This window comes from Musa acuminata, chromosome BXJ1-4 (assembly GCF_036884655.1).
Source record: "Musa acuminata AAA Group cultivar baxijiao chromosome BXJ1-4, Cavendish_Baxijiao_AAA, whole genome shotgun sequence".
NCBI lineage: Eukaryota > Viridiplantae > Streptophyta > Magnoliopsida > Zingiberales > Musaceae > Musa > Musa acuminata.
In genome coordinates, this window is record NC_088330.1 from 2,114,870 (window position 1) to 2,127,377 (window position 12,508).

Here is a 12,508-nt window from a genome sequence, read left to right on the forward strand (position 1 = left end):
TCCTGAGGCCTTCTTCTGAGACACTACTGACAAGACAAAGGCCAAGAAGGTATGTCTGTGGAGGAGATGATGACAGGTGAAGGAAGGTCTTATGACAGTGCAGCTGAAGACGAAGATGCACAACACAATGATGCAGAAAAGTGTAGGAAATGCTCCCTCTTTATGATGTGCGTGTGCGTGTGTGTGTAAGGGTAGTGTGTGATATTGGCGCGAGTGGCTCAATCAGATCTCTCTTCTCCTTGTTTCTTTGTTTCCTCCAACATCACCAAGATGTTGTTGCCTTGTAGTTGTTGTCTTCTCTTCTTGATGCCAAATCCTGGTGCTTTGGCTTCTCCTCCTGCCAAGGCTTCTGCTGCTGCTGTCTTGGTTGATTCATGGTCATCATGTTGTGTTGTGTGTGGAACGTTTGCTATGCTTTCTTTCTCCTTCGTCCATTGTTGATTGGATACTGTGGTTGCCTACCATTTGCAAGATTAACACCCAAACACTGTTGCCTATATATGTATTGTTTTTGGATGTTAGAACAGAACAAGGTGGAGAGAAGGGACAAATTTTCCTCTTCTCTTTCTTTCTTGTGAGCTGGATGTAGCTTTTGAGGACACTGGCAAGCTCTGGTGGATGAGAAAATTAGACACCGGTCGCTTGCTCAAGTGCCAAAGCTGAGAAGAATGGCTTTGTTAGTCTGAGGTGCAATCGATGGGTTGCATCCTTTTGCCCTTTAGATGTATGAAATGAGCAGTAAGTACAGCCTTTTATGGGTACTACCTTCTTTGACAGTACCGAGATCTGGTACTTCATCCAGCTGCTACTGTATACTCTTTGCTAGAGAGAGAGAGAAAGAAGAGTAGGAAAAGTTTCAGATATGTGATAAATGTCAAAAGTGTGTGATAAATGTTTCAGATATGTGAGTTCAGATATATCGTCTCAATTGAGTTTGATTCCACGAATTTGGCCACTTTCGATTTCAGATATATCATCTTTATCAAGTTTTTAGAGTTTAGTTTACTGATCACCTAATAAAAAATATTTATATGATAAGGGTAAGTATGGTAATTGATAGAGATTAATCATAATGATCCATAAGTAATGTCTCTGTATATATATGGGCATTATGTGAGGATATATATGTAATTTTGTTTTACTTTCTGTTGTGGAGGAGACTTGAGTCTAAACTCGGGTTTAACTCGGTCCAACTCTGTCCAGCCTTTTCGAACCTTGGTGTTGTTCTATTCTAGGGTTTAGCTTCTGCGATTCGAGGCGGCGGTAGCGGGGGCGGAAGAGCGCCAGAATGAAGCCCGTGGTGGGGATCGTGGTGTCGAACAAGATGCAAAAGTCGGTGGTGGTGGCGGTGGATCGGTTGTTCCACCACAAGATTTACAATCGCTACGTCAAGCGCACCAGCAAGTTCATGGCTCACGACGAGAGCAACGAATGCAACATCGGCGACCGGGTCAGCCCTCGCCACATCCCTCTAGTTTGCTCATTCCCTTGGTTATGTTGGATTTAGGATCTATTTTCCCTATTTCAATTCATCGATATGTTCGTTTGTTGATCGGATGCCGTCCACCAATTTTAAGTGAATGCACTTTCTGAGAAAAAGGGCCGACTTGTCTGTCAAATTGCCTATGGGCTGATCGTTTGGCATATTTTATCATTTTCTTCTGTTGCATAGAGCTGAGGTTGGGGCTGTTTCTCGTAAGGTTACAGAGTGGAATTACTTACACTTCCCCTTGATAAGGATTAGAACTTGGAAGTATCCAATCAATGATTTGGTTCTTCTGAATGTACGAATGCATGAATGAATTCATAAGTATGCGTCTTTGGAAAAAAAATTGTCAATTAACTGATTGTGGAATTGTAGTTATCATATAGCTGATGCATTTGCTTACTTGATAGAACATGGTTCTGTGCTGGTGCAGTAGTGAGGAAAGATGATGAACTACAGCTACATATGATAGTTATTTGTAGGGTTTATTGTTGTTATGCGTTGTTGAACCCCCTTTTAGTTGTAAAGTAAGGTCTTGTTCTAACTCAGCCTCTAATCTATCCTATCTCTGTCAAATATCAGAATTTTAATTGAAACAACACAGACTCTATAGTCTACATGGTAGCAAGTCGGTTAGACATTATAATATGTTAATGAACAAATAAATTCCACTGAGCATACATTGGCCAATATTGCCCGAGCTAATGAATATGTGGTTTTCCTATGGCTTCACAACTTCCTCTAAAGCTGATTTTGTTCATTGTGGTGGCATGATGGGCTCTGTGGATAACTAGCAAGCATGATGTGCTTCTTGATTATGTGAAACACTTGTTGGCTACCATTGACAAAAGGTTTCAGTTTGAATTTGGTGGAAAAACGTTTATTCAAAGGCTTGTTAGAGTGGATTTCTTTTGAACTAGGAAAATTTTGCATGTTGATTAAGTGGATAGATTTGATAGATAGGCTTTTAATACTACCATTGACATGGAGGAGCATTACTTAAGAGATGCAATAATCATATGGTGTTGGATACTTCAGGCTTTCTCGACCTTCAATCAATCTGTTTCTTTCTTTATAGTTTGTAACTGTAAACCACAGTTTTTCATTTGCTTGTTGACTGCAATCTGTTTTTTGGTACTGGTCTTGCTTGATACTGTAAAAGTACCAAGTGTGCCTGCCATGTTGGGTGAAAAATGGACTTTTTGCAACAAAAGATGAAGATCTTTTAACTTCGAAAGGTAACATAATCTTTTAATTGTCATGGTTATGACATATAGCACTGCCATATGTTTGTCCCAAGATTGGATGAAAATGCTGAAGGGCTGCATTAGGCAGTTGACAGCTAGCTTGATACTTATGTCAGAAATCAAAATATGAATCTTAACCATTTCCATTCTAAGACTTTGTCATTATCATGAAATGATGCAAGTCATCTTCATCTGTGTTTCCCTAAATGCAAGTGGCAAGGTAGGATATCGTACAGAAAGCGACTCATTACATTAACACTAAAATGTGGTACAAAAGAGGTAAATGTTTTAGTATTATTTTGGACAATTGTGGGTGAAGAAGGTATTCTAGAACGACAAAATTATAGGATTAGACTAGCCATTTATAATAGAAGAACACTTTCAAGAAAAATACTATGAATAAGTAGGAGTAAGATCAGATGTATTAAATGTAATTTAAAAAAAAAACACTAAGAAAGGAAATGAGAATGTAGTTATAATGGACGTGTAAGAAGTTCTCTTAAGGAAAAGTTGGAAGTATATTACATTTGAGAGTAATGAATATAGTATTCATAATGTAAAAGCTGATGACTGAAATGACAGGAGACATTAAGAATTTTGTGATCATTGTAATAAGTATAATATCACTCATGCTTTATGGAACTGAGTGATCAGCGATTAAGAAGCAATATACACAAAAGAATCAATGAAAATGAGATAGAATGTTAAGGGGACGTGTATAGTTACTAGAAAAGGTAGAATAAGAAATATTTTTCCCTGGTAAAAAGAAAAAGAGAGTGATGTTGTGAACATGTTTTAAGGAGACTGATAAATGTTTGAGTTGATTTAAATTAAACGTGAAGAGAGGTAGAGGGTGATCCAAAAAACTTTGCTGGAAACAACAAAAAGAGATTTGCATGCTCATAATATAGTTAAAGATTGCATTACACAGAGTGCAATGACATATGCTTTCTGTTCCTCCCACTCTATGGGAACACAAACTGTGTCCCTCCCACTCTATCTCCATTAGCAAGGCCATAGCTATTATGTTCTTTGTAAAGACATATGGTTTCTGTTCCTTTTCTTTTCTCTTTATTCTCAAATCACCATAATAAACTGCGCGATTACTATGATGCGGAACTCTTTGTTTTACCTGTTCTGGCATTTTGTCTGCTCTGAGAAACTACAAAGAAAGTATCATCAAGTATATGGATGTACAGAAACTAGTTGCAAAAGAACTCGTAGCCTCAGTTGGTTTACTTTCTCGTTTGTAAAAAAATTGAAATATCTTTTCTTGCCAGGTTAGATTGGATCCTTCAAGGCCACTGAGCAAAAGAAAGCACTGGGTTGTTGCTGAGATATTGCAGAAAGCTAGAATCTATGTTCGACCATCTCTGGCAGCTCCATCTCCTGGAGAACAATCTGCTGCTTCTAAAACAGCTGAAACTGTTCCTTCTTCTTAGGGTCTCCGAAGCAGGAACGATGAACCATATGACGACAGGGGAATCTTGTCGATTGATTATGTGACTAAAACAGAAAGTGTCACTTCATTTTTATTTTCTCCTGTCATTGGATTGTTGTTAAGCCTCCCATGCCTGGTGGTCTATCAAAACAAGTAAATTTGGTGCTGATTCCTTGCATCAAGCATAAACTTGTTCCATATCACAGCAAATCACTACGTGGATGTGTTCTGAGAAGCTCGACAGTCAATTTTGTTTTTATATGAATATAATAACAATCTGTGTCTTTTTTCTGAAACATTCATTGCGAGTTTGAGTCTTGCTTGGTCCAGCTGAAACAAATCCCCTATTAATTAATAATTCAGATTAAAATGAACATGATATCTCTCCTGGTTGCACTAATTTTGTCAAATTATCAATTGCAGGCGGAGTCAAATCGGACACACTGCTACGTGCTGCCTGATGCGTACATGCGCCTTGCTCTCTCTTCTCTCTCTCTCTCTCTCTCTCAGTGATATGTCGGAGAAGATGAGGCCAATTTACCTCGTTGCACACAGAATCAAACCAGAAACTGCTGCCTGTTGCCCACGTGCCGCCCTCTGTCTCTGGTAAGAGGCCGAAGCAGATCCCAGTCGAAACCCCGCACCGTCGTCCGCCCTCCCGCGGGAACCGGGGCACCGTACCACCGTCGCTGCACCTCGCGGTCATCGCCTTCCCGCGCGACCGGTTCTCCCGGCCGTCCGCCCCACGAATGCTCCCCCGCGCGCTCGCCCCCTCTTATGCTACTCCCACCTCTATCCCGGACACGTGGCGAGCAGAAGTGCGTGCTCCCCGCATCTCGAGCTTCTTCCCGAGGGACAAGTTAACGCGCTCCGTGTAAATGACGCCCAAGGAGAGGTGTTGCTGTCTTCGACCGGACGAACATCGGGCCCCGCGCATGAAACGGGATAGGGTCAAATGAGTGGGGTAAAATTAAGTTTTGGTAATATTTACCAGCCAACGAAGAGGCGTTGACGGTGGGCCCGATTCCTCGGCGGCCAATTAAATAGGTTCGCTATTCTTCACTTGTCCATGCCATGGACCGCAATTTAAAAGAAGGTGTTAACGTCTCAAGGCGATTAATATATAGAGAGAAGGGAACGGGCGAGGGGAAGAAGGAAGGGAGAGAAGAGACGCCATCTCCTATTTATATCTTCCCCTGCGCCCAATCCTTGGGCAGGTGTAGCAAAACATTTCGTCGAACACCCGAATACATCCTCGATTGGAAGAGAAACAAACAGAGGAGGAGAAGAAGATGAGATCGATGGAAGATGAGTTGTTTCCATCGACGCCGGGGAAGGTGAAGATCGAGCGGGCGCACACCATCAATCGCCAGCTCCACCGCTGCTTCGCCTCGACCAGCACCATGTTCTTGTGGGCGCTGTTCCTGATCGCGCTCACGGCCTCCTACCTCAGCTTCCAGAGCTTCGTCGACAGCTCCTCCCGATATCTTAACGCCTCGTGGGGCGGAATGCAATGGGAGAAGCAGATCCGGGAATCGGCCGCCGCCAGCCGCCCCGGAGGCATGTCCGTGCTCGTCACCGGCGCCGCCGGCTTCGTCGGGACTCACGTCTCCCTCGCCCTCCGCAGGCGCGGCGACGGCGTGGTCGGGCTTGACAACTTCAACAATTACTACGACCCTTCGCTGAAGAAGGCGCGACAGGCGATGCTGCAGTCCCGCGGCGTGTTCGTGGTGGAGGGCGACATCAACGACACCCGCCTCCTCGCTAGGCTCTTCGCCCTCGTGCCTTTCACCCATGTGATGCACCTCGCAGCGCAGGCAGGCGTGCGCTACGCCATCGAGAACCCGGCGTCGTACGTGCACAGCAACATCGCCGGGCTGGTCACCCTGCTCGAGGTGTGCAAGTCCGCCGACCCGCAGCCGGCAGTGGTGTGGGCGTCGTCGTCGTCGGTCTACGGCCTCAACGAGAAGGTGCCCTTCTCGGAGCTGGACCGAACCGACCGGCCGGCCTCCCTGTACGCCGCCACGAAGAAGGCCGGCGAGGAGATCACCCACACCTACAACCACATCTACGGCCTGTCCACCACGGGCCTCCGCTTCTTCACCGTCTACGGTCCCTGGGGCCGCCCCGACATGGCCTACTTCTCCTTCACCCGCAACATCCTCCAGGGGAAGCCCATCACGGTGTACCGCGGCAAGGACCGCGCCGACCTTGCCCGCGACTTCACCTACATCGACGACATCGTCAAGGGCTGCGTCGCCTCCCTCGACACCGCGGAGAAGAGCACCGGGAGCGGGGGCCGGAAGCGCGGCCCGGCGCAGTACCGAATCTACAACCTAGGCAACACCTCGCCGGTAACGGTGCCGGCGCTGGTCAACATCCTGGAGCGCCACCTCAAGGTGAAAGCGAAGAAGAAGGTGGTGGAGATGCCAGGCAACGGGGACGTCCCCTTCACCCACGCCAACATCAGCTTAGCTCAGGCCGAGCTGGGCTACAAGCCGACCACCAACCTGGAGATCGGCCTGAAGAAGTTCGTCAAATGGTACCTCTCCTACTACGGCTACAAACCCAGAAGCGGCGGCTTAGCTGCATGAGCAGGGGCAACGACGTCAGGATCCGCATAGTGCTTGTAAAGGAATCCCTCTTCTTTCTCTGGATCCATATTAGTTTGATTAGGACCAGTTAATTCTCGAGAAAGGTGAACAAGCAATCAGATTCTCTTCATTTCACAGAAGAGAAGAGAGGACCTCTCTCTCTCTCTCTCTCTCTCCTCTTTCGACACAGATTTCTTGCTTATAGCGATAATAATTCCCGCAAAGAATCTTGACGGTCGACACTGTTTGCTCTGTTGTAATCTAAATCGCCCTATCGTCCTTATTCTTCTCGGGCGGCGACAAGCTGGGGTTGATTTAGTACATTCCCAACGGTCCAATCGCCACGCTTCCAAATTTGGCGGCGAATACGTTGCGCGATCTCCGCACCGCGACATTAATTGATCCACGTGTCCTTGTAAGCGCCGCCAGAATCTTTGGGGGGGCTATCTTGGACCGTTGCTGTCGTGTCGACGTCAGTTCTACCCGATCACTCCACTTACCCCGTGCTTGGAGGCAGAGGTGGGGCCCTCTCTATGACGAGCACTTCCCACTCTCTTTGATGGAGCGTACATCTTGTTAGTTGTTTTCGAAGGTAGATGACCAAAAAGGTCATTAAATTGAAATTAAAAAATTATCTTAAATATTTAAAATATATGACATTTTCGAAATAAACTATCGTTTTTTAAAAAAATTACATAGCACTTTCATTTTTTTTAAAATTCACATAGCATTTTTCTTTTTACCTAAATGATGATTTTGTTTCTTGTTTCTACTTCATTGATTATCGTTTTCGATTGTCTTCGCTTACATTCTTGATTGGTTACGCATCTGCTCTACTGTCTTTACCTTTGCATCCACTCCACTAACCCTACCTCCATCGCTCGTCATCCATCAACGTCATCCACATCATCATCTTGGTGGAGAGGGCTACGGGCAAGAGTGAGATTGTACAGGGTCCCCACCCTCCGTCTATCATCTTCATCTTCTTTGTTGTTGATTGTGGTGGAAGGGCTTACGAGTGAGGGTGAGGGCTATAACGATAATAATGATAAAGGAAATGGAGAGAGAAAGTGACGATGATAGTACAAGAAAAAAGTATTGGGCAGAAAAAAGTATTGAGCAAATGGAGCGTGTCAATAGTAGAGGTAAAGCCGTGGATAGTAAAGTGAAAGCTCAAGTAATAATTAACAATGAGGAGTATGCACAAGCAATCAGTGACAAATTGATGATTGATGAGCGAGGACAATGACAAAATTATTTGGTGCTCATTAGAAAATTTTTCAAAACTAATTTTTTTTTTCAAAAAAATTGTCCAAAAATATACCAAACCATTTGTATATTAGATTAAATTGTATTTAACTTACTTCATGTTGAGGATTCGAATCCTTAACCTAAAAATCTAAAACATAGTTAACTAGCTTGTCCCATGTTTATATAATAGCTTAAATTGTGTTTATATGAGTCTCCTTAGCACTCATATATCCAATTTACATATCTTATATGACTTCTATTGGAGATCAAACATTAAATTACTTGTATAGTCTTATAAAAATATCATACTATTATTCCATATGTGACCATATTGACCATGTCACTGTGTAAAATTACTATTAGGCTAAGCATCAAGCACATTATACTAATATCTAATAGTGTATTATGTTAGCCTTTGAGGAGGATGTTAGCCATTGATGCAAATAAAACTTAAGTTGAATTGTAAGAACCTGATGAGTATATAATCATTAATTTCAGTTTAAATATATTATATGAAGGATTTTGACTCAATAAATTAATGAGTCAATTATCTTGTCGGTGAGGATCATGATAATACAATAGTAAGTAACAAGATAAATCTTTTTTTTATAACCTTTTCTCCTTAATCTTCTCGTGATCTCCCATTCCTGTAATTAATAAGCATCTGATTTATGAAAGCAAATGCACAAGCATTGTATAAATCAATCTTAACTTGAATTCCTGTAATTAATAATCTGATTTATGATAAATCAAGCTAATTAACTTGTGCTGGAAGCTCATGCTTCCACTGCATGCATAATCCCTTGCATTATCATGTTGGATGAAGAACACTAGACGACAATTAAATCTTGATTCATCTTTGACATGTACAGTGATTCTGAAACATTCTTCTTCTGAATAATTTAGTTTTTTTCTTTCATTTCTTTGTATTCAGTTGTTCAAAAAAGCATTTGAATTTCTAGTAAAAAGAAAATTAAATTTTATACAGAGTTTAGGGTTTAAAAGAATGATGAAAATGATGCTTAGAATGAAATAAAAGGAAGATATATATATATATATATATATATATATATATATATATATATATATATATATATATATATATATCTTCTATATATGATCATTAAGATCTCTACATTCTCCTCAATTTTTGTGATTAACAGGGGATATTATCATTTTATCTGAAAGATAGGAGATCTCTACATTCTCCTCAATTTTTGTGATTAACAAGGGATATTATCATTTTATCTGAAAGATAGGAGAGAAAACAAAGCTTTTTTCTTGCATTGTTTCTTTTATGATTTATGATGAAAAAGATAATCATAAGTTTTCTTGTAAGAAAAAAATAAATAATTACGAACTTTCTTCTTGTTATTTATGGTAAGAAAGATAATCACAATATTCTTTCGTAACCTTATCATTTATGATGAATCATATCCTTTACAACCATGTATCCAAACTCACATCTAATATAGAGAAAATGAAAACTTCTTTAAACTATTGATCTTTATACTCTTATACCTCATGTTACTAATTTGAGTGTCGTAGGGGTTAGAGAAACTTTTCCCAACTTTGTCTTTATGCAAGTGATACTTTGAGAGCTTAACGTTCTCACGTTAGAGGCACATTGGATAATCCTACATATCTAGGTTTGGACCATGTCAGGCTGACTAAGATGTCAACAATATTTTTTTCAATTATTTTGGTGCTAAAAAGAGAGCATGATATCATATAAATGTCTGCCTACAAGCCCTCTTAACAAATGTTTGAGTGAGAAGTCCTCATACTGAATCATGATTGAGGCATAAGACAAAATGTGCTCGAGGCATATAAGTTGAGAAAACTTGACCCGTGTAAGAAGAAATCCTCCATGACTGAGGTAAAAGGCAAAATGTGTCTAAGATACATAAGTCAAGAAAATTTGACCCTCGTAAGGAGAAATCTATCATGATAGAGGTGCAAGGCTAAATATGCCCGAAGTGCATAAGTAAAAAAAACTCGACCTACGTAAAAGGAAATCTGCCATGACAAAGGCACAAGACAAAATACACTCGAGGCACATACGTTATGACAACCCAACCTGCAAAAGCAAATCTCGAATGCTCACGTGTCGAATAAACTAAATGTCACACTTCGAGCCTCCTCTAAAAAAAGCCTCGAAACACACCTTTAAGGGAGAGGGGACAAATAATAGAGGATACATTGTCATCCGATACGTCACAACCACATGACACCTAAAGAGGGAAGAGAAAATAAAGCTTCTTTCTTACCATTTATGGTGAGAAAGACTATCATAAGCTTCCTTCTCGTTATTTATGATGAGAAATATAATTATAAGCTTCATTCTCGTCGTTTATAATGAGAAAGGTAATCACAAGCTTCCTTCTTACTATTTATAATGATGAAGACAATCATAAGTTTCCTTCTTGTCATTTATAGCGGTGAAGACAATCATAAATTTCCTTTATACTTGGATATAAAGACTTACATCTAACACTAAGAAAAGAGGAATTTTCTTAAACTATTGATGTTCATACTTTTATATCTCATGTTACTAACTTGAGCGTACGAGAGATTAGGTCAGGAAATCTCTTCAGATCTTGTCCTTATGCATGTGACACTTTGGGAGCTTGACACCTTGGACACTCCTACGCAACCAAGGTTGGACCACATAAGATTGACTAAGATATTAATGATATTTTTTCTATCTAAATTAGAATAGAGTAGCATCAAATGTAATTTTTAGATGATTAATTTGAGATAGCGGATTACATGAAAATATGCCACTAGCATTAGTTGTTACTGCTGTTCATGAGCTGAGCTCTAAAAACATTAAACAGCAAAAACTGAAGTCTAAATATTGTATACATAAAAAAAGATAATTTATGAAAAAATTGTCCATAATAATGAGCTTTAATAGGATGGTGCCTTTTCATTTGATTTTGATCAAGGGGCATCATTTTTCTAAAAAAATTCTAATAATACTCTTAAGTCATACTATTTCAAAGTCAACTGATTCACAGGCTTGTTTGGTCCAGATTTGAGTCAGATTCTTTTGGATCGGATCATGTCAGATCACCTTAGGTTATAATAGAGTTACACTTATTCATGACACCTATTAAAATATATTAATTGTTATATAAACTTATTCTAGATTCATTATAAAATAAATACTAGTAAAATTTTTGTTAGAAGCAAATTATTATAGAATTCTCATAAGTTTTGATAATTATTTATCCTAAAAATATATAAAAATTAATATAGTATTAATATTAAAATAGGTTTGGTAATCAAATTTAATTTATTTTAATTTTGAGTGTAACTAAGTCAATATAGAAAATTGAAAGTGTAAAATTTTATGATTAGTTTTATGATGAATTTAGGATAATTTTATATAAAAATTAATTTTTTTAATATGTCATGTGAATGAGTATAACTCGAATATAATAATTCGAGTATAACTTGAGCATAATAACTTTTCTAGATAATTTAGAATCAATTTATATAAAAATATAATTTTTAATGATAATTTAGGTTTTTATTTATTAATAAATTTAAAATAATTATGTATAAAAAAAATATATTTTATGAATGAGTGTAACCCGAGTATAATGACTTTTGTAAATAAACCGTGAGAAGGAGGTGACAAAGGTGTAGGAGGAAGGGAGGGAGGGCATAACGGAGGAGTAAAAGGAAAAAATATAAGGATGAGGATGAGGGGAGGGAGTAAGGGAAGAGTGAGAGAAACTAGAGGTGGAAGAGGAAGCTAAAGGGAGAGATAGATAGACGAAGGAGTAGAGATAGGGATGATGTAAAAAAAATAAAGAGTAATCTAAGATTTAATTAAATTAAATCAAATAGTTAAGATTTAGTTCAATCAATTTGGTGTGATTCATTAAAAAAATCAATTTAATCCTAAAAATATAATCAAATATAGTTAAAAAATAATTAAAAGTATTTTGATCAAAGTTAAAAAAAAACACCCCTCAATAAGTGTTATAAAAGCCTATTAACTTTTTTTTTTCGATAAATTATTCAAAAAATCAGAAACCTGAATAATTAATAGACCTACAATATCATAAAAATCTGACCAATGTTACAACACTTGTCAATGAAAGCTTTACTGCAGAAGTATGATGCTTGGTACCACATTTTACAGAGACAAATGATCAATATAATGTACTAGAAAAGTGATATATATTTTTTGATTGAATCTTGTCATATGAGTCAAAAGCTTATTTTACATTGTCACCTAAATGTTCTTTGGAGAAAAATACATTTAGGTGATAATGTTGCCATATGAGTTTCTTTCCAATTTGTCTGTTAATTCCTAAATTACTTGCTCTAGTCCAAAGATAATGTTGCCTATGATAGTGTTTTATAAGAAAAATACAATTACATTTTTAAAATAATGGATTATATATATCCACATCCGTAGAAAAGACATCCGCAAAGTATCACTGTACACACACATCGTATATAATTTTCT

General features: G+C 39.1%; 2 protein-coding genes across 2 annotated transcripts; both read left to right on the forward strand.

Annotated features, from left to right (window-relative positions):
- The first annotated feature begins 1,145 nt into the window (after positions 1 to 1,145).
- Positions 1,146 to 4,343, forward strand: LOC103980293 (uncharacterized). Its single transcript, XM_009396650.3, has 2 exons — positions 1,146 to 1,450; positions 4,014 to 4,343. Exons 1-2 carry the CDS (start codon positions 1,289 to 1,291, stop codon positions 4,173 to 4,175), a joined length of 324 nt encoding a protein of 107 aa, XP_009394925.2. The 5' UTR covers positions 1,146 to 1,288; the 3' UTR covers positions 4,176 to 4,343.
- A 970-nt stretch (positions 4,344 to 5,313) lies between these two features.
- On the forward strand, positions 5,314 to 6,824 carry LOC103980511 (UDP-glucuronate 4-epimerase 1-like). Its single transcript, XM_009396950.3, has one exon. It carries the CDS (start codon positions 5,467 to 5,469, stop codon positions 6,766 to 6,768), a length of 1,302 nt encoding a protein of 433 aa, XP_009395225.2. The 5' UTR covers positions 5,314 to 5,466; the 3' UTR covers positions 6,769 to 6,824.
- Positions 6,825 to 12,508: the final 5,684 nt, after the last annotated feature.

Coding starts and splice junctions, on each gene's coding strand:
- LOC103980511 (XM_009396950.3), top strand. CDS start 5,467: ATGAGATCGATGGAAGATGAGTTGTTTCCATCGACGCCGGGGAAGGTG.
- LOC103980293 (XM_009396650.3), top strand. CDS start 1,289: ATGAAGCCCGTGGTGGGGATCGTGGTGTCGAACAAGATGCAAAAGTCG. Junction 1,451..4,013: donor AATGCAACATCGGCGACCGG/GTCAGCCCTCGC, acceptor TTTTCTTGCCAG/GTTAGATTGGATCCTTCAAG.